This window comes from Podarcis cretensis (assembly GCF_951804945.1).
Source record: "Podarcis cretensis genome assembly, chromosome: 2".
Lineage (NCBI taxonomy): Eukaryota > Metazoa > Chordata > Lepidosauria > Squamata > Lacertidae > Podarcis > Podarcis cretensis.
The window spans coordinates 113,944,253-113,970,683 of record NC_137171.1 but is presented as its reverse complement, the minus strand read 5'-3'; the positions used below and the strand labels follow the sequence as shown (position 1 = coordinate 113,970,683).

Here is a 26,431-nt window from a genome sequence, read left to right as displayed (position 1 = left end):
AGACATAATGACGATGGGATGGTCGGAGCCCTTTTCTTTTAAATATACACATTCCCACTTTATTCCTATCTGAATCCAAGTAGAATCATGTTAACATTATTGTGTTTTATTCAACTAATGCACCTATGTTTTCACCAGACCCATTTTGCAAGGTCTGAATTCAGGGTGGAAATAAACATGCCGCTAAGGAGATCGCTACAGCAATCCTAGTATTCCTCCTTGGATGTCACAGACTGCCCCCCCTGCATTCGCTCCATAGGACACACACACATTTTCCCTTGCTTTTTAGGAGGGAAAAGGTGCGTCCTATGGTGCGAAAAATACGGTATTTACAAACCATGATGAATGCAGAATAAAACAGACACAATCCTTTAAAAGTGTTGAGGAATTTGCAGCAGGGCCCCAGATGATAGCAGGACTATGTGGAGAGGGGCAGATGGTGTTGGGATTTTGCATTCCACCTTAAATTGCAGACATGGGATTGTTACGTGTCACATGTCTGTTTACATTCCAGCACAGTTTGCTGGCGTAAGCGGAACTTCTGCTGTGTATAGCTTTGGCTTTGGCTTTTGACTCTCTCTCTCTGAGGAGACGGCAAGGAGAGACGACATGTTTCTTTGTCCTGATTTATGCTTAATAAATCTGTAGCTTGTAGTATGTATCCACAAGCCTCCTGCCTCTTCTGTTTGCACAGTTTGCTCTGCTGATATAGTGTGCTCATGTCAGCAGACATGAGTCACTGATTTACGTTGGAGCCAAGGGATCTTCGCACAATCCAGCTGGGGGCCTAAAGTACCCAGTTTCCATGCTGTTAATGCCACCAAAGGCACGGAACCTTAAACTGAGCCTGGAATATAATTGGCCGCCAATACAAATCCCACACTACTGACATGATAGACTCAAAACGCCTAGTTCCCGTTAGCATTCCGACAGCAGCATTCTGCACTGGCTGAAGTTATCAAATGTTTTTCAAGAGCAGTTCCATGTAAAGCACATTACAGTAATCTAATCTGGAGGTTACTAAAAGATGGGTGACTTTGGTACTGTCCACCTTTGTCCATAAGAGCTATAAGGCGAATGCTGCATGCACTGTATCTCCAAGCAGTGAGAATGGTACCTGGAATAAAGGTCACTGGAGACACTGGTCTCTTTTATGGTATATATATAGCATTATTTGCACATATGTACAACCTAGGCATAAGATGGAAGGGCTCACAGCTGTAAAGACTTTTCGCAGGGAAGAGACATGCTATTTTGCTGTGAGTTAGCATTTTCTTTCCTCCTGTTGGGCTCTTCCTGTGTTCTTATCAGCAAGGGACTATGGTTTCCAGACAGTCACCCATCAGGCACTGATCAGACCCAGAACTGAAGGAGCATCTCCACCTCCATCATCCAGCCCAGACACTGAGGTCCAGCTCTGAGGTCCTTCTGGCAGTTCTCTCACTGTGAGAAGCGAGGTTACAGAGAATCAGGCAGAGGGCCTTCTCGGTAGTGGCGCCTGCCTTGTGGAACGGCCTCCCACCAGATGTCAACAAAATAAACAACTATCTGACTTTCAGAAGACATCTGAAGGCAGCCCTGTTTAGGGAAGTTTTTAATGTTTGATGTTTTTAATACTCTGTTGGGAGCTGCCCAGAGTGGCTGGGGAAACCTAATCAGATTGGTGGGGTATAAATATTATTATTATTATTATTATTATTATTATTATTATTAAACTGCTTAGCAGGGGGTTAACCAGGCTGGGATAGCTGGGATAGCAGGCTTGTTAGTTTTTGAATGTCTGGTGTAGATTTTTTCAATTTTGTTGTTCTGTATGGGACAATGACAATAAAGATTATCGTATCGTATCAGAGAGCAGCTTCTGCTCCCACTCTGGAGCCTTGTTTGTGTCTGCTTCTACCCCTTTAAAGGCTAACAAAGGCTAGAGAAGATGCCCATGTTATTCACACGGATCCTGGGCTCCTCTGACCCACAACTGGGCAGAGGTGCAATGATAGAAGATTCACATGCCACTTTTCAGCCAAGGTCCTCAAAGTAGCTTACAACAGGGGTTCTCAAACTCTCTCCTCCCCCTCGCACTCCATGGCCACTTGAAAATTGCTGAGGGCTTTAGCAGACCACTTAATTGTTTCCTCCACCCCCCAGTTTGTTGTAGCCTTTGCAGTGTTCTGTTCTGTGCATGAACTTTAATTGTATTTTTATTGCTTCTTTTATAACTTACGTTTTGCATTTTATCACATTCCACAGAATTAAGGCCGCGATACAAAGAATTGCAAGGAATAAGAGCAGGAACTAAAATACAATTAAAAATCAATATGTTTAATGGGATGGGGGTAGCCTCTCCCATCTTCACTCATTCAGAGAGCTGGCTGAATGGGAGATATGATAGCCATCTTCCAATATCTAAAGGGCTCTTCGCATGAAGGAACAAGCTTGTTTTCTCCTGCTCCGGAGAGTGGGATACGAACCAATGGCTTCAAGTTACAAGGAGCTTCCGACTCAATATCAGGAATAACTTTCGGACAATAGGAGTGTTGTAAGAATTCTAAGGTCTCAAATATAGAATAAAAAGGTAAAGGGACCCCTGTCCATTAGGTCAAGTCGTGACCAACTCTGGGGTTGCGGTGCTCATCTCGCTTTATTGACCGAGGGAGCCGGCATACAGCTTCTGGGTCACGTAGCCAGCATGACTAAGTTGCTTCTGGAGAACCAGAGCAGCGCACGGAAATGCCACCGGTGCAGTACCTATTTATCTACTTGCACTTTGACGTGCTTTTGAACTGCTAGGTTGGCAGGAGCAGAGACTGAGCAACGGGAGCTCACCCCGTCGCGGGTATTCGAACCACCGACTTTCTGATCAGCAATTCCTAGGCTCTGTGGTTTAACCCACAGCGCCATCTGCATCCCTCAAATATAGAATAAATATTCATAAATGCGCACATATCTAAATATATAAACCGTGTGTCTGAAATAGTACAGGAGAGCAACCCTGATGCCATTTTGACTCTCCTAAAGACCTCAAATATTCTTCTGCAGTAAGGGAGGCAAATGGGGAAAGCCTTCTGTTATGTACTGAGTCGAATAGGATCCAACTGCAGCAGTCTGATTGGTCCTAGAACAATAGGATCCAAAAGGCAGCAGTCTGATTGGTCCTAGAACAATAGGATTCAGAATGCAGCAGTCTGATTGGTCCTAGAACAATGCAGCAGTATGATTGGTTGGCAGGAACCACCCAATCATGCTCCAGATTGAAGTGAATCCACAACCTGATTGGCTTACAGTAGAATTCCGGAATTAGCCAATAATGTGCAGCCCATTGTGTAAATAATGTATATAAAGCAGATACTTTGAGGGGACATTCATTCATTCCTCCTCACCACCATGAGCTGAATAAAGAGCATGAAATCACTTTGCGACTCTTGAGTATATTTCACCTTCTCACTGTCTTTTTGATTACAAATCCCGCCTTAAGGGCGTATTTGTGTTTGAATAGTGTGAGCCTGTGACATGGATTTAGAAACTAAAGTATTAACCACCACAAAAGATGGCCAGGCTGCCCAGTTAATACAACCAGCAACTATTACCAGGTATCCGGGCAGACAGGATTTCTGCTGTAGACCAAGTCCTGTGATGTATGTATGATGATTTTGGGGTGGTCTTTGGCTAAGGGCATTGGGCAATATCAAAAGTCTTTTGTTCAGGGTCTATCCCTCCTTGGAAAGGAAGGGAGGGAACTCTGTTGCAACAGAAAAAAATAAATATCTGCCTTGCTTTCCACTGGATCCTGCCTCCATCCATTCTTCTCTAACCGATCATGAACTTAGGGGACTCAAGAGTCCCATGGGGAGTGGGGCAGCAAAAACCAAACCCCCAATTTTGACAACAGAGGAATGGTCTCTGTGCTGTCCCGTTCTCCCCCCCCCCCCGAAGATTGTGCACTCTCCTTTATGGGAGGTTTTTAAGCAGAGGATGGATGGCCCTCAGTCCTGGACGCTTTAGCTGAGATTCCTGCATTGCAGAGGGGTGAACTACATGGGCGTAGCCAGGATTTTTGGTAGGGGGGCAGACCTTTTGTGGGGAGGGCCAGAACCTCAGTTTGTTATGTATTTTTATTTTTATTTTATTTTATTTTTTTAAAAAAATTAAATAAATTTTATTTGTATTTTCCACACAACACGAAAAATATCAAAAAATAACAATACACAAAACACAAAAAACAACATATTTTAAAAAAATCCATATTTTACAAGTTAATAATATAATCCACCAAGGTTTTGAAATGGAAAAAACCAAACTGGAAATGGAGTTGTTAGATACTAATGTTAAAAACCTATCTAAAAATGTATAATTTACTGTTGGAGCGGCATACAAAGGATGAACAAGTTAAATCTGTGGTGATAGATTGGGCAAGAGATTTTGGACACAATATAATGTTTGAAGATTGGAAAAGGTTGTGGAAGAAAGGGGTTAAGTTTACTGCATGTATGGTGTTAAAGGAAAATGTTATGAAAATGATGGTACTTACTGTAACCTCTGTAAAATTAGCAAAGATCTACCACAAAAGTCCCCTTCATGGATCACTGCCTTGCCGTGGCGAAGGGGCTTGAAGAACTCAGAGAAGCTATGAACTATGCCGAGCAGGGCACCCAAGATGAACAGGTCATAGTGGAGAGTTTTGACCAAACGTGATCCACCTGGAGGAGGAACCGGCAAGCCACTCCAGTATCCCTGCCAAGAAAACTCCATGGACAAAGACAACAGGCATATAAAAGTTATGACGCTGGAAGATGAGCCCCTCAGGTCGGAAGGCGTCGAACATGCTACTGGGGAAGAGCGGAGGGCAAGTACAAGTAGATCCAGAGCTGATGAAGCGGCTGGGCCAAAGCCGAAAGGACGCTCAGTTGCGGATATGCCTGGAAGCGAAAGGAAAGTCCAATGCTGTAAAGAAAAATATTGCATAGGAACCTGGAATGTAAGAACCATGAACATGGGTAAGTTGGAGGTGGTCAAAAATGAGATGGCAAGAATAAATATTGACATCCTGGGCATCAGTGAACTAAAATGGACGGGAATGGGTGAATTCAGTTCGGATGACCATCATATCTACTACTGTGGGCAAGAAACCCGTAAAAGAAATGGAGTGGCCCTCATAGTCAACAAAAGAGTGGCAAAAGCTGTACTGGGATGCAATCTCAAAAATGATAGAATGATCTCGATACGAATCCAAGGCAGACCTTTTAACATCACAGTAATCCAAGTTTATGCACCAACTACTGGTGCTGAAGAAACTGAAATTGACCAATTCTATGAAGACTTACAACACCTTATAGAAGTGACACCAAAGAAGGATGTTCTTCTCATTATAGGGGATTGGAATGCTAAAGTAGGGAGTCAAGAGATAAAAGGAACAACTGGCAAGTTTGGCCTTGGAGATCAAAACGAAGCAGGGCAAAGGCTAATAGAGTTCTGTCAAGAGAACAAGCTGGTCATCACAAACACGCTTTTCCAACAACACAAGAGACGACTCTACACATGGACATCACCAGATGGGCAGCATCGAAATCAGATTAATTATATTCTCTGCAGCCAAAGATGGAGAAGCTCTATACAGTCAGCAAAAACAAGACCTGGAGCTGACTGTGGCTCAGATCATCAGCTTCTTATAGCAAAATTCAAGCTTAAACTGAAGAAAGTAGGAAAAACCACTGGGCCGGTAAGATACTATCTAAGTCAAATCCCTTATGAATACACAGTGGAAGTGAGGAACAGGTTTAAGGATTTAGATTTGGTGGACAGAGTGCCTGAAGAACTATGGATGGAGGCTCGTAACATTATACAGGAGGCAGCAACGAAAACCATCCCAATGAAAAGGAAATGCAAGAAAGCAAAGTGGCTGTCCAATGAGGCCTTACAAATAGCGGGGGAGAGAAGGCAAGCAAAATGCAAGGGAGATCGTGAAACATACAGGAAATTGAATGCAGATTTCCAAAGAATAGCAAGGAGAGACAAGAAGACCTTCTTAAACAAGCAATGCAAAGAAATAGAGGAAAGCAATAGAATGGGAAGAACCAGAGATCTGTTCAAGAAAATTGGAGATATGAAAGGAACATTTCATACAAAGATTTCCATAATAAAGGACAAAAGTGGAAAGGACCTAACAGAAGCAGAAGACATCAAGAAGAGGTGGCAAGAATACACAGAGGAATTATACCAGAAAGAAACGGATGTCTCATATACCCCAGGTAGTGTGGTTGCTGACCTTGAGCCAGACATCCTGGAGAGTGAAGTCAAATGGGCCTTAGAAAGCACTGCAAATAACAAGGCCAGTGGAAGTGATGGTATTCCAGCTGAACTATTTAAAATTTTAAAAGATGATGCTGTTAAGGTGCTACACTCAATATGCCAGCAAGTTTGGAAAACTCAGCAGTGGCCAGAAGATTGGAGAAGATCAGTCTACATCCCAATCCCAAAGAAGGGCAGTGCCAAAGAATGCTCCAACTATCGCACAATTGCACTAATTTCTCACGCTAGCAAGGTTATGCTTAAAATTCTACAAGGAAGGCTCAAGCAGTATGTGGACCGAGAACTCCCAGAAGTGCAAGCTGGATTTAGAAGAGGCAGAGGAACCAGAGACCAAATTGCAAACATGCGCTGGATTATGGAGAAAGCTAGAGAGTTCCAGAAAGACATTTACTTCTGCTTCATTGACTATGCAAAAGCCTTTGACTGTGTCGACCATGGCAAACTATGGCAAGTTCTTAAAGAAATGGGAGTGCCTGATCACCTCATCTGTCTCCTGAGAAATCTCTATGTGGGACAAGAAGCTACAGTTAGAACTGGATATGGAACAACTGACTGGTTCAAAATTGGGAAAGGAGTACGACAAGGCTGCATTTTGTCTCCCTGCTTATTTAACTTATATGCAGAATTCATCATGCGAAAGGCTGGGCTGGATGAATCCCTAGCCGGAATTAAGATTGCCGGAAGAAATATCAACAACCTCAGATATGCAGATGACACAACCTTGATGGCAGAAAGTGAGGAGGAATTAAAGAACCTTTTATTGAGGGTGAAAGAGGAGAGTGCAAAATATGGTCTGAAGCTCAACATCAAAAAAACGAAGATCATGGCTACTGGTCCCATCACCTCCTGGCAAATAGAAGGGGAAGAAATGGAGGCAGTGAGAGATTTTACTTTCTTGGGCTCCATGATCACTGCAGATGGTGACAGCAGCCACGAAATTAAAAGACGTCTGCTTCTTGGGAGAAGGGCAATGACAGGCCTAGACAGCATCTTGAGAAGTAGAGACATCACCTTGCCAACAAAGGTCCGTATAGTTAAAGCTATGGTTTTCCCAGTAGTGATGTATGGAAGTGAGAGCTGGACCATAAAGAAGGCTGATCGCCGAAGAATTGATGCTTTTGAATTATGGTGCTGGAGGAGACTCTTGAGAGTCCCATGGACTGCAAGAAGATCAAACCTCTCCATTCTGAAGGAAATCAGCCCTGAGTGCTCACTGGAAGGACAGATTGTGAAGCTGAGGCTCCAGTACTTTGGCCACCTCATGAGAAGAGAAGACTCCCTGGAGAAGACCCTGATGTTGGGAAAGATGGAGGGCACAAGGAGAAGGGGGCGACAGAGGACGAGATGGTTGGATAGTGTTTTCGAGGTTACCAGCATGAGTCTGACCAAGCTGCGGGGGGCAGTGGAGGACAGGAATGCCTGGCGTTCTCTGGTCCATGGGGTCACGAAGAGTCGGACACGACTAAACGACTAAACAACAACACCACAAAAGTGATAATCTATGTTGGAAATGTAAAGAAAAAGAAGGTACATTTTACCATATGTGGTGGATGTGTCCCAGGGTGAAAGACTTCTGGGAAAAGATTTATAATGAATTGAAAAAAATGTTGAAATATACATTTATTAAGAAACCAGAGGCCTTTCTACTTGGAATAATAGGTTTGGAATTGCCCAAGAAAGATGTTAGATTGCTTTTGTATGACACAACTGCAGCTAGAATTTTGCTGGCCAAAAATTGGAAACTACAAGAAGTGCCAACAGTGGAGGAATGGCGGATGAAGATGATGGACTTTTTGGAGCTAGCCGACCTGACCGGAAGAGTCCACAACCAGAAGGAGGAGGAATATCAAGAGGAATGGAAGAAATTTAAAGATTATTTAGTTAAATATGTTAAGATAACTTAAATAGAAAATACTTGGGAGTAACAGATTGGCCTAGGATTTGAATATGTGATATTGTGAATATTAAGGATAAAAGTCAAAATGAAAAGAAAGAAAGATGTTAATTGACCAAGTAAATTGTATGTGAAAATGGTTTTGGAAAACTGCTACAATGATTTATATGGAAACTCAGCCAGGGGGACTTGTGGAAGTCACCCGATAATAACAAAAGTGGAATTATTACAGTCAGGATAAATGTTTGTTTGTTTGTTGATGTTTTTCTTGTTGTTGATATGTCTGTTATAAATTTGGAAAAATAATTTTAAAAAATTGAAAGAAAAATAATAATATAATCCACCAATCCCACAGCACCTCCTTTACCTCTCACTGTGTCTTCCTGTTTTCCTGATCATCTCTATCCTAGGATCTAGTTATAAATCCCTCTTTCTTATCCTTTCACTTCACAAGGTTATTCCAGACTCAGCCAGGTTTCTGTCCTTGAATCTTGGCTTTTAAGGTATTCATTTAGACACTCCCATTCTTTTTTCACTTCACTTTTTGGTTTTTGTCTTACTATATTTGTCAATTTGCCTAATTCTAAATATTCTGAAAGCTTACTTAACCATTCTCCCCTAGTGAGTAACTGATTCCCTTTCCAATACTTAGCCACCAGGATTCTTGCTGCAGACGTCGCATATAATAAAAATTTAGTTATGTATTTCTATTGATGCAGTCACGAAATTAAAAGACGCCTGCTTCTTGGGAGAAAAGCAGTGACAAACCTAGACAGCATCTTAAAAAGCAGAGACATCACCTTGCCAACAAAGGTCCGTATAGTTAAAGCTATGGTTTTCCCAGTAGTGATGTATGGAAGGGAGAGCTGGACCATAAAGAAGGCTGATCGCCGAAGAATTGATGCTTTTGAATTATGGTGCTGGAGGAGACTCTTGAGAGTCCCATGGACTGCAAGAAGATCAAACCTATCCATTCTGAAGGAAATCAGCCCTGAGTGCTCACTGGAAGGGCAGATCCTGAAGCTGAGGCTCCAATACTTTGGCCACCTCATGAGAAGAGAAAAGACCCTGATGTTGGGAAAGATGGAGGGCACAAGGAGGAGGGGACGACAGAGGACGAGATGGTTGGACAGTGTTCTCGAAGCTACCAGCATGAGTTTGACCAAACTGCGGGAGGCAGTGGAAGACAGGAGTGCCTGGCGTGGTCTGGTCCATGGGGTCACGAAGAGTCGGACACGACTAAACGACTAAAGAACAAAAATTTTATTGATGGGGGCAGGGTCAGCTGCCCCTCCCTGCTCCCCCACTGGCTATGCCCATGTTGAACTAAATAACTCTCAGGTCCCTTCCAACTCTACAATGCCATGCTTCTATAATTGTTGTTGTTGTTTAGTCGTTTAGTCGTGTCTGACTCTTCGTGACCCCATGGACCAGAGAACGCCAGGCACTCCTGTCCTCCACTGCCCCCCCGCAGTTTGGTCAGACTCATGCTGGTAACCTCGAAAACACTGTCCAACCATCTCGTCCTCTGTCATCCCCTTCTCCTTGTGCCCCCCATCTTTCCCAACATCAGGGTCTTTTCCAGGGAGTCTATTCTTCTCATGAGGTGGCCAAAGTACTGGAGCCTCAGCCTCAGGATCTGTCCTTCCAGTGAGCACTCAGGGCTGATTTCCTTCAGAATGGAGAGGTTTGATCTTCTTGCAGTCCATGGGACTCTCAAGAGTCTCCTCCAGCACCAGAATTCAAAAGCATCAATTCTTCGGCGATCAGCCTTCTTTATGGTCCGCTTCTATAATGGGGTTTCCTATTTCTCGCAGTCTTTTTCTTCCCGTTTCTGGCCGAGGGACGGAGCAGCTCAGAACGCCAGACAAGACGGTCCCCTAAAATAAAACATCTTTGCGTGTGCGCGCAATGCGCGTTGAGAGGGAGGCGTGATTTTGCTGCGTTCGGCTTTCCAAGGGTTAAAAATGAAGTGCTCTGGATTCCTAGAGAGGACAGTTCCATGGTCCTCCAGAGCAAAAGCCCCCCCCCTCCAAAGTCCCTTCCTGCAAGAGGAGGGGGGCACGGCTTTTGTGTCTCTCCTCTCTAAGTGCTGCGTCGGCGGCGGCTTAAGGGATCTGGTGAGTCTTCCCTCTCTTCTCCAATAGTGTGCATTTGGGAGAAGTGGGGGATCCCAGGGCTGCAGGGGGAGGGTGCATGGGCCCCCCCAGTCAGCTAATGCATGGGGGAAGCCCCCTCCAAGACACCACCCCCAAATCTGGGAGCAGAGGTTCCTCTCCGCTTCCCCTCTGCAAAGCCAGGCAGGGGGCGAGTTTTACATCTAGGTCTGCAACTGTATTCTTCTGTATTTGTATCAATTCGCAGCTTGGGGAGGGATATTGGGGTCAGGAAAAAAAGAAAATGGAATGCAAATAAACCGATGAATGAATGAATGAATGAATGAATGAAGTCACATTTATTAACAAGGATCACAGGGATAATAAATGATACAAAGAGAGAGAGATCAAGCCTTCTCATGTCGTTTGCATATCACACAAAAAACAGCACAATACATTTGCAGCAATATCTACAACATGTGGTTCGTTTGCAGTGGTCCGTGTGGAAGTTCTTGGTTCTTGAATTGGTTTAAACAAAGCCGAAAACAAAGGAGGGAACAGGATAGAGCAGAGTTAACAGGTAACACTCAGCATCACAAATGGTATGTCTGGAGACTCAGGTTAATTACGTCTAATAGTGATTTTTCCTCTCATGTTACCAATGAAACAATACGAAGTGTTGGTCTGTTGATGAATATGAGAGGTGAGGTGTCGAAGTGAATAGAATTTAAAGTTAGATCAACCATATGGAGTAAAACGTTGATTGTGTGTACACGTGTGTTTGAGGCTTTATTTTATTCTCAGGATGCTGTAATGTCTGTGTTTAGTTATGCACAAACCTTGAGGGAGAAAAAAAACCCCCTGCAAATTCCAACGTCCCACCCCCCCCCCTTTGTTGAGGCTTTATTCCCCCCCCCCAACCTTGAGGATTTATTCCTTGTTGTTCTGTTTGTTATGGTTATTACTATTATTGCTACTGCTACATTTATTTTCCATGGCAGGTTACAACCATTAAGAAATATTCAATATTGAAAAGTGTCAGGAAATTATAGCCACAGGAACAGGGCAGGTCCTGAAAACACATGTCTCGTGTGTCAGGGGAAGGAGGGGATTTTGGACTAGTTTCTCAGTCGCCTTCAAGGCCAGTTGCACAGAGAGCACATTACAGTAATCCAATTCTGACCCACAGCATGGGGTACCATGACTATATCATCTCTGACTGTGGCTGGCAAACTAGCCAGAGCTGGAAATGGACACTGCTAGTCACCGAGGCTGCCTGAGCCTACATGCTTGTGTGTGGGTAGAGGGACTCGGGTGGCGCTGTGGTCTAAACCACTGAGCCTTCGGGCTTGCCGATCAGAAGGTCGGCGGTTCAAATCCCTGTGATGGAGTGAGCTCCCGTTGCTCTATCCTAGCTCCTGCCAGCCTAGCAGTTCGAAAGCATGCCAGTGCAAGTAGATAAATAGGTACCACTGTGGCAGGAAGATAAACAGCATTTCTGTGCGCTCCGGCTTCCATCATGATGTTCCGTTGCGCCAGAAGCGGTTTAGTCACGCTGGCCACATGAGCTGGAAAGCTGTCTGTGGACAAATGCCGGCTCCCTTGGCCTGAAAAGCGAGATGAGCGTCGCAACCCCATAGTCGCCTTTGATGGACTTAACCATCCAGGGGTCCTTTACCTTTAGGGTGAGTTAAGCTATATAACATTATTATTATCAACCTCCTAACTCTAACGCTAACCCGTTCTTCACCCGAAATTCCCAGGGCGGATTACGACATTAGAACACAGTATTAAAAACAGGTTTTTTTGTGTGGTTTTTTAAAACTGTTTTACAAGCACAGTCCTACAATCATAATTACAGTACTTATTTACTTATCCAAGTGCTAAAAAATGAAATGGAAGCAGGGGGGAAATGTGCATCTGAAGTGGGGTTGGGAGAGAGAAAAACATTTTAGGACCCTGAGGTTAGGATCCACATTATAGCCTAGTGTCCAAATTGAACTAGGTACAATTCAGTCACTTGTCAGTCACAGTTCTGACTTCATTCATTGACTGAAAACACTGAAAGGCAGAAGCAACCCTGGAAAAAATTGGACAGCACACATACACACCACACATCACTGATTTGCAGCAGCAGACTTCTGGGTGGAGTGGGGAGGTTAAAGAGGGAAGGTAGTTGAAGAGGAAGAAGAATAGTTTGGATTTGCTATCCCGCTTTATCACTACCTGAAGGAGTCTCAAAGCGGCTAACATTCTCCTTTCCCTTCTTCCCCCACAACAAACACTCTGTGAGGTGAGTGGGGCTGAGAGACTTCAGAGAAGTGTGACTGGCCCAAGGTCACCCAGCAGCTGCATGTGGAGGAGCGGGGAATCGAACCCAGTTCACCAGATTACGAGTCTACAGCTCTTAACCACTATACCACATTGGCTCTCTTAGTTGGTCTGATGTGAATGATTTTTATGCTAAGGGGAGGCTGAAGTTCTGTTTATTTTTGTCTATATCTTAATTGGGGGGGGGGTCTGAGTATTGCTTTTTTGTTATTTGAGTATGTTTTTTGCATTGATGTTATGTTCTATGAAATATTAATATATTATATGGTTCCCCCATTCCCCCCCCCATAGTAATATGTACAGTCATACCTCAGATTACAGATGCTTCAGGTTGCGTATTTTCGGGTTACAGACCGCCAAAAACCCGGAAGTACCAGAACGGGTTACTTCCGGGTTTCGGCAGTCGTACATGTACAGAAGCGCCGAATTGCAACCCGCGCGTGCACAGACACGCTGCTGCGGGTTGCGAATGCTGCGGGTTGCAAACATGCTTCCCGCACGGATCACATTCGCAACCCAAGCGTCCACTGTGTTGCGTGTGTATGCATGTTTGTTTTTTGTGTATGCTGTAAGTCGCTTGGAGACCTTTGGGTGACAAGCAGCTAATAAGTCTAACAAATGAAATGAAATGAAGTGATTCATCTCATAGAAATCTCTTGAGTTGCCTGTACATTTTGCATTGTAGCGGTCTTTCTTTCTTTCTTTCTTTCTTTCTTTCTTTCTTTCATTCGAAAGCTCAGAGTCCAGGCTATGGTGCAAACCAGGTCTGGTTCCTAGCAGGACTTTTCCACACTTGCTCAGGGAACATTTTCCTTCTCCTGACAGTGTATTAATTTTATGATAATGTAATTGCTTTGCAGAACTTGCTGGCACCCTTAATTGGGACAAGCAGAACGTGGCAGAAGACAAAAGGATTCCTTCAGATCACCTGGAGACTTTCTGAGAGTACAGATGGATGAGCAAGACTCGCCTGGGCCTCAAGCAGGAAGAGGCAATACCATCCAAACCAGGAGCATCGGAGGATTCTGGGAAAACTCAGTGCAGAAGATCCTGGGAGAGGAGGACACCCTCAGCTCAGATGTGCAGAGCCAGCAGTTCAGGCAGTTCTGCTACCAGGAGGCCAAAGGACCCCGAGAGGTTTGCAGCCGACTCTACCACCTTTGTCGTCAGTGGCTGAAGCCAGAAAGGCATACGAAAGCTCAGATGCTGGACCTGGTGATCTTGGAGCAGTTCTTGGCTGTCCTTCCACCGGAGATGGAGAGCTGGGTGAGGGAATGTGGCGTGGAGACCAGTTCCCAGGCGGTGGCCCTGGCCGAAGGTTTCCTCCTGAGTCAGGCAGTGGAGAGCAAGCAGGTGAGAGAAACTTTCATCTTGATGGGCTCAGAACATGAGGGAAGGTACTCCTGTCCCTTTTTTGGAAAGCATCCAAGGAATGGTAATCGGATATACCTTGCCTCTGCTGTTCCTTTTCTAATCATTCTCCCCTTTCTTTGTTTGCAATCCTCGTTGCTAATTCAGGGAGCGAATCTGTTTGTAGAATTGTGCCTGGATTACTCTGAGGCAGAGAGATTGGACACCAGACAGAGGCCACTGGGTAAGGGTGAATGATTTTCTCTCTCTCAGTTTGGTCACATTCTGTTGATTTTGAAACTAATCGATGGGTTCCTTTAATCCTTTGGGGGAAGACACTTGAAGCCACGGGCCCCAAGGAGAGGGGATGTATTTTTACGCAACTAAAATAGGAAATGGGTACAAATGTCAAAACACCCTCAGCAGGTGAGACTTTTTCTAAGGCCAATTTGTAGGTTAAGAGATGCACCACTTGACCTTTGAGAAGCATGCACTAAAGGCTTCTCGCCTGCCCTTGTTTCTCACAGGTGACAGAATGGTGCTGGCAAGACCTTCTCATCCATCTTTTCATCGTGGCAGAGGGGAAGCAGCGGCTGTGGAACCAGATCAGGTAGGGGGAAGGAGCATTGTGGGAGAAGAGGCAGTGGACTAGGGCAGTAAGCGCGCCACTGGGCCCAAACAAATCTCTCTCCTCTGGGCTTCTGTCAGAGCTTCCCTTAACAATGGCTGAAAAGGCCATTCATGGCGGTTTATGTGCTGAGAATAAAAAACAGCCACCTCACCGTAACTAGCTAGTATTATTTATCAATAGTTGAAGTTTGTATTTATATGTTTATCGTTTAATGCTAAAGTACGCTTCTAAGCAGTTTTACAAACCATGAAAAACAGTGGCCAGGATTCACCTAACCAGCTCCATCAGTTGCAAAACAGGGCTTCCCCCCTCCTCCCATGCACTCCTTGAATTTTATTTATTTATTTATTTGTTCATTCATACATACTTACCCCACCCATCTGGCTGGGTTCCCCTAGCCACCCTGGGTGGCTCCCAACAGAATATTAAAAACACAATAAAACATCAAACATTAAAAACTTCCCTAAACAGAACTGCCTTCAGATGTCTTCTAAAAGTCAGATAGTTGTTTATTTCCTTGACATCTGATGGGAGGGTGTTCCACAGGGCAGGTGCCACTACCAAGAAGGCCCTCTGCCCGGTTCCCTGTAATTTGGCTTCTCGCCAGAAACAGCCAGAAGGCCCTCGGAGCTGGACCTCAGTGTCTGGGCTGAAAGATGGGGGTGGAGACGCTCCTTCAGGTATACTGGGCTGAGGTCGTTTAGGGCTTTAAAGATCAGCACCAACACTTTGAATTGTGCTTGGAAACGTCCTGGGAGCAAATGTAGGTTTTTCAGGACCGGTATTAAAATAGTTTCGGCTTTAGCACATTGGTAGGGTACCCCCCACAGAACAGCACATGGGGAGAGTAGAGAGGAGATCCTTCCACCTGGCAAACTGGAAAGCTTGCACAGACAGAATGATTGAGGAACACAATGTGGAGTTCCATTTACACAGATTAATAAACACCATTAAAATACACAATAAAAGAATTCCATTAAAATGTTAAAATAAACATCCAGAATGTGCAGCAAAACAGTATCATTAAATCAACATAGCAATTACCAAGCAGAAAATGACAGAGAAATATGTAGCAGATAATCTTTATGCTGTCCAAGAGGAGGACATTTCCCTTTTTCTTTTAGGGTCCAGTGCGCTTTGAAGATGTGGCTGTTTATTTCACAGACGAGGAGTGGGCATTGCTGGATCCTGACCAGAGAGCTCTGCATAACAAAGTCATGGAAGAGAACTGTGGGATAATGGACTCTCTTGGTAGGCTCCCTGTTGGATCGTAGTATCTGTTTTGAAATTCAGTATGTATTTCTATGTCATAAAGTGCTAAGATTTTGACGTAGCTCAACAGTGCCACCCAAATCATTTGGGACACTAACACCCCCACAGCTAACCTTGAATGGAAGGCTATCTATTGTTTCGTCAGTGAATATTCTTCCTCTGATTATGCCTTTGAAACAGTCTGCTCTGAACCAGCCCACCCAGGCCTTCAGAGTTGAAGAAACGTCTATCAAGTTTTTTGTTTTTGCTTCTGTCAGTTTTCGGTTGGCCAAAGAAACTACTGACATTGAAGATGGAGCAGATTCCACGATGGGGCCAAACAAAATCCATCCCAGAAAAGTGTCAGCATCGCCCTTGAGCCAGTGTCATCAACTGGACTCATCCACTTCAGCCCTGACTGGGCTAGGCGAGCTGGGTAGCACTTCCAGAGACCACCTTCTACATAGGAACAGGTCAAAGTGCTGTGGACTCACAGCTTAGAGTTGTGAGCACCGGATTCACTTCCACAAGAAGACAGTCGTCGCACAGCAGAGTATAGCAGAGTATAAACTACTCGGAGAGCAGCTCTGTAGAATATCTTCTTTATTCTATCTACAAGTATAATACACAGCTATATACAGAGCTAAATGAGGTCTAAACAAAAAATGCTGAACTGCACTGAGTGTCTGCAGCTGCTCTTAGCAGCAACCTTATCTATACACACGATCTCTCTCTAACACTCGGTCTCTCTCTCTCTCTTTGATGTGAGGCTGGAGCGGAATAAGTAGAGAGCAGAAACCGCCCCCTCCTCTCTGGAGAATCAGCAGTGAACATCAGCAGATTCTTGGATATGGGAGGGGTGAAATCTCCTCAAAAAGAACCAGGTTTTTCAAATCTCAGGTTCCCATAAATATGTCAGCTAATGGCCGTCAACAAAGGCAGAGAACCCTGTAGTAAAGCTCTCACATCTAACTCCCTTCAGTTCTTCCTCTTTCACAAGTATTAATTAGCAGTGTTCAATAATTTGGGGCTACGTTATTTTCTTGAGGCTCTAATCCATTTCTCCATTTGTTGCAGGTGGGGATGAATTGGAAATTAAGAACAAGGTAGTTCACAACAAAATCCACACAGTGGAGAAGCCATCTAAATATTTGGAATGTGGAGAGAACTTCAGTCAGAGCTCCCATTTCGCTTCCTATCAAAGAAATCCCATTGGGAAGAAACCCTATCAGTGCTTGGAATGTGGAAAGAGCTTTAATACAAGCAGAAACTTCCGTCGACATCAAAGTATTCACCGTGGGGAGAAACCGTTCCATTGCCAAGAGTGTGGGAAGAGCTTCAGTCAGAAAGAAAGTCTCACTTCCCATCAGAGAATTCATACAGGGGAGAAACCGTATCATTGCTTGGAATGTGGAAAGAGCTTCAGTCGAAGTCACCGCCTCACTTCCCACCAAAGAACACATAGTGGGGAGAAACCATATCTGTGCTTGGAATGCGGAAAGAGCTTCAGTCGGAGCGACCGTCTCACTTCACATCAGAGAATTCACACAGGGGAGAAACCATATCAGTGCTTGGAATGTGGAAAGAGCTTCAGTCAGAAGGAAAGTCTCACTTTCCATCAAAGGATTCATACAGGGGAGAAACCCTATCAGTGCTTGGAATGTGGGAAGAGCTTTAATACAAGCACAAACTTCCGTCGACATCAGAGAATTCACAGCGGGGAGAAACCCTTTCAGTGCCAAGAGTGTGGGAAGAGCTTTAACACAAGCACAAAATTCCATAGCCATCAAAGTATTCACCGTGGGGAGAAACCATTTCAGTGCCAAGAGTGTGGAAAGAGCTTTACCTGGAAGGAAAGTCTCACTTCTCATCAGAGAATTCATACAGGGGAGAAACCCTATCAGTGCTTGGAATGTGGAAAGAGCTTTAATGCGAGCACAAACTTCCGTCGGCATCAAAGTAGTCACCGTGGGGAGAAGCCGTTTCAGTGCCAAGAGTGTGAAAAGAGCTTCAGTCAGAAGGAAAGTCTTCTTTCTCATCAAAGGATTCACACCGGGGAGAAGCCATATCATTGCTTGGAATGTGGGAAGAGCTTCAGTCAGAGCGCACCTCTCACTTCCCATCAGAGAATTCACACAGGGGAGAAACCCTATCAGTGCTTGGAATGTGGAAAGAGCTTCAGTCATAGGTCCAACCTCACAGCTCATCAGAGAATTCACAGCGGGGAGAAGCCATACCACTGCATGGAATGCGGAAAGAGCTTCAGCCAGAGCTCCTACCTCACTTACCATCAAAGAACACACAGTGGGGAGAAACCTTATCAGTGTTTGGAGTGTGGGAAGCGATTCACCTGGAAGAAAAGTCTCACTTCCCACCAAAGAACTCACAGCGGGGAGAAACCCTATCAGTGCTTGGAATGCGGAAAGAGTTTCAGCCAGAGCTCCAATCTAACCACCCATCAAAGAACTCACAATGGCGAGAAACCATATCAGTGGCTGTGTACGGATTTAATTTTAGGAAACTTTCATTAGTATGCAGGTGAGGATTGCCACGGTGTTCTTGTCATTTGGCCACCCTGCACAGAAGTTGACCTTGTCTCTCAAAACCATGGAGTGCACAGTCAGTATTTTTTCATACCATGTACCTAGATCTGTGAGGTGCAAGCCGTTGGCCAAGATGTGATTTGGCAACACTCAGCTCTCAATGCTGAGCTTTCCTTTGAAGACGCTGATGTAGTTCTGCTTCTAGAGCCTCCAGATTGCAAATTTGTGGTGCTCCTAACTTCTGCTGTCCTCCTCAACATGTCTAGGGTGGTGGTGGTATCAACTGAAGCTCTTCCTGGTATCTGCTAAACGCACACAGGACATCTGTCAGAAACTCCACAAGTTTTCCTCTGTGAAAAGGTTAAGTAAAGGATTCCCCTGTCCTCCTTTGATCATTCAAAGTACATAATGAGTACATGCCGGGAGCAAAGAACTGTGTCTATGAGGAAGAAAGAGTTCTCTTAACCACTACACCACACTGAGAGCCAGTGTGGTGTAGTGGTTAAGAGCGGTAGTCTTGTAATCTGGTGAACCGGGTTTGCTTCCCCGCTTGTCCACATGCAGCTGCTGGGTGACCTTGAGCTAGTCACACTTCTCTGAAGTCTCTCAGCCCCACTCACCTTACAGAATGTTTGTTGTGGGGGAAGAAGGGAAAGGAGAATGTTAGCCGCTTTGAGACTCCTTCGGGTAGTGATAAAGCGAGATATATCAAATCCAAACTCTTCTTCTCTGTTCATTAAACCTCAAAGGTGGTTGGGAGCAACAGGAAGCAAATTTGTTTGCTTCAGCCAACTTCACTTCTCCTCTGCACATGTCAAGACACGTGGAAGGAGGCTTAAATTGAACCAAGACTCTGAACAACACGGCTCACCCCAGTGGCAGCATCCGACTCATTTTTCCATGCCGTGTGGATAGGGCACCAGATCTTGACTCGTGGGACATTTTTGTCAGTGTCTCACATGTATTCCTTGAGACAGTGACACTGATCTACTTCCTGCCCAGTGTTAAACTGAGACTCACAACGGACGAGGTGTTTTTGAAACCATGCTGAGTGGCAGTGTCTCCAGTCAAGGTTTTGTGACCCTCTTCACGAGGCCTTGCGCCCCACAGATCGTCAGCTCTAACACTCCAAAGAAGTCTTGCTCTTCTTCTCAAGATTTGGAAGCCACTTTGTCCAACGTATATCTTTTGTCTGTGTGTGTATCCTGGCTGCCAATCTGTATCACCTGTGGTCCCATCCCTTCAGCTATTATTGAATGTGGATGTATCTATTGTAACATGAACATACACTACAAAATAGTTGAAGGTTCCTTCTGTTTACATACACTGTTAATGTTATACTAGGTTGTGAAGCCCTCCCCAGTGCTCCGGAGGATCTTCAGAAGAACGCGAAGGCTCCAGGAACTCCTGGTGAACCCTGCTCTCGATCACTCTTTAACTGAAATTCCTCTCAGACTATTGCTGCACTCTTTTGGTACCTGCTTAACATACTTGTTAATCAGGTATGCCTTTCCAGAGGCATAGATGTAGATGTGTTTTAATCTTATACTGGCAATTATAATATTTTTAACTGTTTTAATTTTGCCTTTTTATTTCAAACGTTTTACTTGTTTTCAACTTTTTAATTGATAATTTTAACATTTCTAGTGAACCACGTAGATGTTTTATTACCACCAAGTGGCATATAGGTTTTATTAAATAATAATAAATAAAGGTCCATCCCTCCCCCAATTGTAAGGGTTTTTAGAAACCTACTTTTGTTTTTTGTTTTTGTGGAACGTTTGCAATACAGTCGCACCTTGGATCCCAAACGCCTTGGTACTCGGACGTTTTGGCTCCCGCACATCACAAACCTGGAAGTGAGTATTCCGGTATGCGAACGTTCTTTGGAACCCAAACATTTGGTGCGGCTTACACAGCTTCCGATTGGCTGCAGGAGCTTCCTGCAGCCAATCAAAAGCCGCGCATTGGTTTCCGAATGTTTTGGAAGTTGAACAGACTTCCGGAACAGATTCCGTTCAACTTCCAAGGTACAACTGTACTTTATATAAAAGTTTGTGAGTTGTTTTTCCTGGTATCATTTCATGGAATAAGCACCATCTATGGAAAATGGCTTCCATCTTCCAGCAACTTTTTTTGCTGATGGCTCTGTGCTCTGACCTGTTGTTATTGTTGATAATATATTTTTTTTCTATCCAATTCATTAGTAACTGAAAATAGAAAGATACCCCTCATTTATTTTTATTTTTTGAAGGAATGAAGGAATGACCACAGTTTGCTTTTGGAAAGTTCTCAAAAGTATAAATTTGGATCATTCACACACTAACGTGGCAGCTGGGGCTTCCAGGGGAAAAGTAACTCAAAAGATGTGAATATTGAAAGAAAAACCATAGGGACACCTTTCTCAAAAAAATGTACTGAACTCTGCCTGCAACATATGTTCAGATTTGGTCAGCACGTGAAGGACTATGAACCTCTAGTGTCTTAGTTGGTCTCATATGTTTGGAAACATAATAATAATAATAATTTATTTATACCCCACCCATCTGGCTGAGTTTCCCCAGCCACTCTGGGCAGCTCCCAATCAAGTATTAATAACAGTACAGTGTTAAATATTAAAAACTTCCCTGAACAGGGCTGCCTCCAGATGTCTTTTAAAGATAGGATAGCTACTTATTTCCTTCACATCTGAAGGGAGGGCGTTCCACAGGGCGGGTGCCACTACCGAGAAGGCCCTCTGCCTGGTTCCCTGTAACCTCACTTCTCGCAATGAGGGAACCACCAGAAGGCCCTCGGCGCTGGATCTCAGTGTCCGGGCTGAACGATGGGAGTGGAGACGCTCCTGCAGGTATACAGATAAATCTCTTGCTGCACCGCATCCTTGGAAGGCAAAATAATACAGAATTTATAAATCTAAATACCCTTACTCCTCATATAAATTGCCGCCGTGGACTCCTTTGGGAGGAAGAGCGGGATATAAATTTAATAAATATGGTATTGTACTAAGTGGCAGCAAATTGTTACACAACTGCAAAACAAAACACTGTCATAGTTCCACTTCACTTTGCAGTGAACAAAGGCGTGAACCGCCCTGAGACCTCCGGGTATACAGAGGTATATAAATTCAATAATATTAAATAATAAATACAGGCAGGTCTTTGCTTTCCTTCTTTTCAGCCCAGCCGTATGCTAACGTGGCTTCAACAACAGCTACCCTGAAGGAAAAACAAGCCTTCATCTGATTGCAAATTGGGAGAATTTGTACACTTTCTGAGGCTTTACTTCAGAAGTGTCTAATCTTCAGCCCTGAACCACAGCTTACACCATCCCTGACCACTGGTCATGCTGGTTTGGGCAGATGGAAATTTTGATCCCACAACATCTGGAGGGCCAAAGCTTCCCCATCTTATACTCTACTTGACTGGCAGCACGAATTGGTCACTGAAACCAGCATGCCCAAACAGATGAGCTATGCTTGACTCTTGCTTTGCAAGTACAGTGGTGCCTCGGGTTAAGTACTTAATTCGTTCCGGAGGTCCGTTCTTAACCTGAAACTGTTCTTAACCTGAAGCACCACTTTAGCTACTAGGGTCTCCTGCTGCCGCCGCCGGAGCCCGATTTCTGTTCTTATCCTGAAGCAAAGTTCTTAACCTGAAGCACTATATCTGGGTTAGTGGAGTGTGTAACCTGAAGCGTATGTAACCTGAAGCGTATGTATCCCGAGGTACCACTGTACAGTGGTACCTCGGGTTACATACGCTTCAGGTTACAGACTCCGCTAATACAGAAATAGTACCTCAGGTTAAGAACTTTGCTTCAGGATGAGAACAGAAATCGTGCTACGGCGGCAGTGGGAGGCCCCATTAGCTAAAGTGGTGCTTCAGGTTAAGAACAGACCTCCAGGACGAATTAAGTACTTAACCCGAGGTACCACTGTATACCACAGTGGGTTTCCATGTTAAGATCAAATAAAGTACACTGCACCAGAATTGAGGTCAGTTTGGTTTCATTTAACCAAAAGCTTTCCCGCTTGCTGGCTGGATGATCTGCTCGCTCAGCCTTTCCCCATAACAGTGACAAGTTGTACTGTAAGTAGATGATGTTGCGTTCAGGATATATTTCATTGGACTGGTCATGTTGTGCAGATGCCGCATTCCACCCCCAAACATTTAGCGAGGACAAATCTGCACCATACATTCTTATACCACTTTTAACAATTGTGGCTTCCCCCTGAAGAATTTTGGGAAGCGTACTTCGTTAAGAGTGCCAAGAGTTCTTAGGATGATACACACATACACCCTTAAAGAGCTACAATTCTCAGAGTGGTTTAACAGTCAAATTCCACTTCTTATGGACCTTTGGGGATTGTAGCTCTACGAAGGTTAAGTACTTAATTCGTTCTGGAGGTCCGTTCTTAACCTGAAACTGTTCTTAACCTGAAGCACCACTTTAGCTAATGGGGCCTCCCGCTGCTGCCACGCTGCCGGAGCCCGATTTCTGTTCTTATCCTGAAGCAAAGTTCTTAACCTGAAGCACTATTTCTGGGTTAGCGGAGTGTGTTACCTGAAGTGTATGTAACCTGAAGCGTATGTAACCCGAGGTACCACTGTACATATGTTTTCTAGCAACTCCCAGCATCCTTAAACTGCAGATCCCAGGATTCTTCGGGAAATGTTTTTATATACAGAGGTACCTCGGGTTAAGTACTTAATTAGTTAGTTAATGGACCCTCCTGCTGCTGCCATGCCGCCGGAGCACAATTTCTGTTCTCATCCTGAAGCAAAGTACTTAACCTGAAGCACTATTTCTGGGTTAGCGGAGTCTGTAACCTGAAGCGTTTGTAACCTGAAGCGTATGTAACCTGAGGTACCACTGTATGCTGGAAGCTACCCAGAGAGGCTGGGGCAAATTCGAATACGGGGCAAAACCTTTTATGCTGTTTCTCTAGACCAGCCATCCCCAAATTTGGCCCTCCAGATGTTTTGGGACTACAACTCCCATCATCCCTAGCTAATAGGGCCAGTGGTCAGGGGTGACTAGATCACTTAAGAGTTTGCTTGCTTTTAAGCATCATGATGCGCTTTAGCAACGCTTTTAAATAAACAGCACGAAATAAAAGGGGTGAGAGGGACCTGAGAGAATGAAAGCAAAGAGAGTAAAAAGTGAAGCTGCCCCAACTCTGGCACTAAGCCAGAAGAGAAGGAAGAGGTGATGAAACCTGTTGTTGTTTAGTCGTGTCCGTCTCTTCGTGACCCCATGGACCAGAGCAGGCCAGGCACTCCTGTCTTCCACTGCCTCCCGCAGCTTGGTCAGACTCATGCTGGTAGCTTCGAGAACACTGTCCAACCATCTCGTCCTCTGTCGTCCCCTCCTCCTTGTGCCCTCCATCTTTCCCAACATCAGGGTCTTTTCCAGGGATCTTCTCTTCTCATGAGGTGGCCGAAGTATTGGAGCCTCAGCTTCAGGATCTGTCCTTCCAGTGAGCACTCAGGGCTGATTTCCTTCAGAATGGATAGGTTTGATCTTCTTGCAGAGTCTCCTCCAGCACCATAATTCAAAAGCATCCATTCTTTGGCAATCAGCCTTCTTTATGGTCCAGCTCTCACTTCCATACATCACTACTGGGAAAACCATAGCTTTGATTATACGGACCTTTGTTGGCAAGGTTTGGTCTCTACGTCTATAAAATAGACGTCTTGCCGGCTAAGAAGGGTTGCTAAATAATTGTTTAAAATAAAAGATGCAAAAAGGGGAAGGTATGGGGAAGTCCGGGAAAAGAGGTTTATGGAAATAAGGTAAAGAAAATATGATTTTTTGTGTTTGTTTTTATGTTGTTTTTGTGTTTGTTAAAAATTTGGAAATTAAAAAAAAAAAAAGACGTCTTGCCTTTTCACTCCTGTTTTCGGCAGGCGGGGAAACCACAGAAGGAATAAAATTGGTCTGAGCCACACCTTTCCCGGGAGCAGCCAATCCACGGAGAGCGGATCCGCCCTCGAATGAAACGAGGAGGGATCCAGAGCTTCTCGCAAACACACGTCTTCCCTCCCACCAAGCAGTTTTAAGGAAAGCGATGCCCTTTAAAAGCCCTCGTGTGGAAAGAGGCCCATTGCAAGAAAATAAATGGCACCCAAGCGAGAGCAGACTCGGGACTTGCCTGCAAAGCCAGATTTTCACCTTTCACCCCCCCCCCCCCGCGCAACTTTCGCTGCTCCACCTGCGTTGATCCGTGGGCACTCGGCGCGCCTTCTCATTCATGCGCGCTCCGCTCATTCATGGATCGTTGCCCCAAGCACGGCACGCCCACGCCCCCCCCCCGCAGGGAAAGGCGTGGCTTCGGCCGCCACTATTTATTGATCGCCAGGAGCAGCTTTCGAACTTTCCCTTTCGCGCGGGTGCTTCCTCCGCATCCACAGCTTTGCCATCTCTGGACGCTGGCCGGTCTCTGCTCTCTCTTCCCCACCTAAAGAAGTACCGGAATTGGCAGCACGCAGCGTTTTTTGGGAGGTAACCTCCTCCTTTCTTATCTTGCTGCGTAAAAAAGCTGGCGGCTGTTTTGAGCTGGCATCTTAGGGAAATTGCTGTGCTTTAAAACTAGCTCCCATTATTATTATTATTATTATTATTATTATTATTATTATTATTATTATTATTTTGTTGCACAACCTAGTCTTCCTCCCAACTGAATAAGGGGAGCATGGGAAGCTTGCGAGGAAAGAGCCTTTTTAGAAAAGCGGAGCTGCCTTTGCAGCCTCGTTGCCCCCTCCCTCAAGGTCAGAGGATCCAGTTTCCTATCTGGAAATCCTGAATCTACTGGAATCCTGAATCTTCTATGAAGCTGCCCAGCTTTACCGACCCTTTGTGAATAAACCTGAACAGTCAATAGGCTATGTTTAGTTCAGTTGCAGAGCCACAGTGGGTTTATTTTGTATTCTCTTTTTACCTTCTGCCTGCCCCCCCCCCTCCCTCCACAACCTTTTATTCCTAAGAAAAGTTCCTTCGTGTGACTGCTGATGTGTGTGTCTGCCAGCCTCAGGGTTACAGAATCTCCACCTACCTAGACACTTGGTATTCAGGCTACTGGGAGTTTAGGATCGCACTTTGTAGTGACCACACACTCTTCTGAGGTCTGGGAGAGTCTCTGAGATTTTGATGGACACTGGCTCAATCCCTTTTTTAAAAGGACCTTTAGTGTGTTCCAGTTTTAAATATAAAGTGGTACCTTGGTTTAAGTACTTAATTCGTTCTGGAGGTCCGTTCTTAACCTGAAACTGTTCTTAACCTGAAGCACCACTTTAGCTAATGGGGCCTCCTGCTGCTGCCGCACCACTGCTACACGATTTCTGTTTTCATCCTGAAGCAAAGTTCTTAACCCGAAGAACTTTGGGTTCTTCTTGGTTTATTTCTGGGTTAGCGGAGTCTGTAACCTGAAGCGTATGTAATCTGAAGCGTATGTAACCTGAAGTGTATGTAACCCAAGGTACCACTGTATGTATGTTTGTGTGTGTGTGTGTGTGTGTGTCTACAGTGGTACCTCAGGTTACATACGCTTCAGGTTACATTCACTTCAGGTTAAGAACACACGAATTAAGTACTTAACCTGAGGTACCACTGTATATGTGTTTGTGTGTGTGTTAAGACCCCCTCGCTGAAGAAAGTTGCAAAAATTGGTAAGTTTCACCCCTTAAAATGACACTCCCCACAAAGCCCTGCTTTGATCTATTTATTTGTCTAAATTGAGGATGGAGTTACAGCTCCCACAATCCCTGTCAATTGGCCATGCTACCTAGGATTGATAGGGCAGGTGGGCACTGTGTTGGCTATGCTTGACGTAAATGGATATTCGGGAAAACATTTCATTTTCTTGAAATACCCTTTCCTTCCTCCTCCTCCAACAATCTTTCATTTTCTCACCCGCTCACCCTCAGGCTGAGTGTGTGGCTGTTGAGAACATGTGAAGAGTGTTAGAGGCCAGAAGAGGAGTTCATCTCCGTGTGGACTGTGATTTGCTGAAGCTGTCAGACAACTGATGGAC

The 26,431-nt window shown here is 44.7% G+C and overlaps 1 protein-coding gene and 1 long non-coding RNA gene across 3 annotated transcripts in view; both read left to right on the top strand.

Annotated features, from left to right (window-relative positions):
* The first annotated feature begins 1,190 nt into the window (after positions 1-1,190).
* The window catches only part of LOC307209176, a 139,247-nt gene continuing 114,006 nt past the window's right edge, over positions 1,191-26,431 (top strand). The window contains exon 1 of the long non-coding RNA XR_013835382.1: positions 1,191-1,844. This is a non-coding gene — a long non-coding RNA (uncharacterized lncRNA). The remainder of the gene's footprint in view (positions 1,845-26,431) is intronic.
* Positions 10,221-20,130, top strand: LOC307207800 (uncharacterized protein). Of its 2 annotated transcripts, XM_079961861.1 has the most exons (7): positions 10,276-10,317; positions 10,788-10,873; positions 13,485-13,977; positions 14,143-14,218; positions 14,502-14,584; positions 15,730-15,856; positions 16,934-20,130. In XM_079961861.1, the coding sequence occupies exons 3-7, from the start codon at positions 13,576-13,578 to the stop codon at positions 18,385-18,387; spliced, it is 2,142 nt and encodes a 713-aa protein (XP_079817987.1). In that variant the 5' UTR covers positions 10,276-10,317; positions 10,788-10,873; positions 13,485-13,575; the 3' UTR covers positions 18,388-20,130. The 2 variants fall into 2 exon arrangements, with proteins under 2 accessions (XP_079817986.1, XP_079817987.1); XM_079961860.1 differs by lacking the exon at positions 10,788-10,873 and having other exon boundaries at positions 10,221-10,317.

Coding starts and splice junctions, on each gene's coding strand:
- LOC307207800 (XM_079961860.1), top strand. CDS start 13,576: ATGGATGAGCAAGACTCGCCTGGGCCTCAAGCAGGAAGAGGCAATACC. Junction 14,219..14,501: donor CACCAGACAGAGGCCACTGG/GTAAGGGTGAAT, acceptor TGTTTCTCACAG/GTGACAGAATGGTGCTGGCA. Junction 14,585..15,729: donor CGGCTGTGGAACCAGATCAG/GTAGGGGGAAGG, acceptor TTTTTCTTTTAG/GGTCCAGTGCGCTTTGAAGA.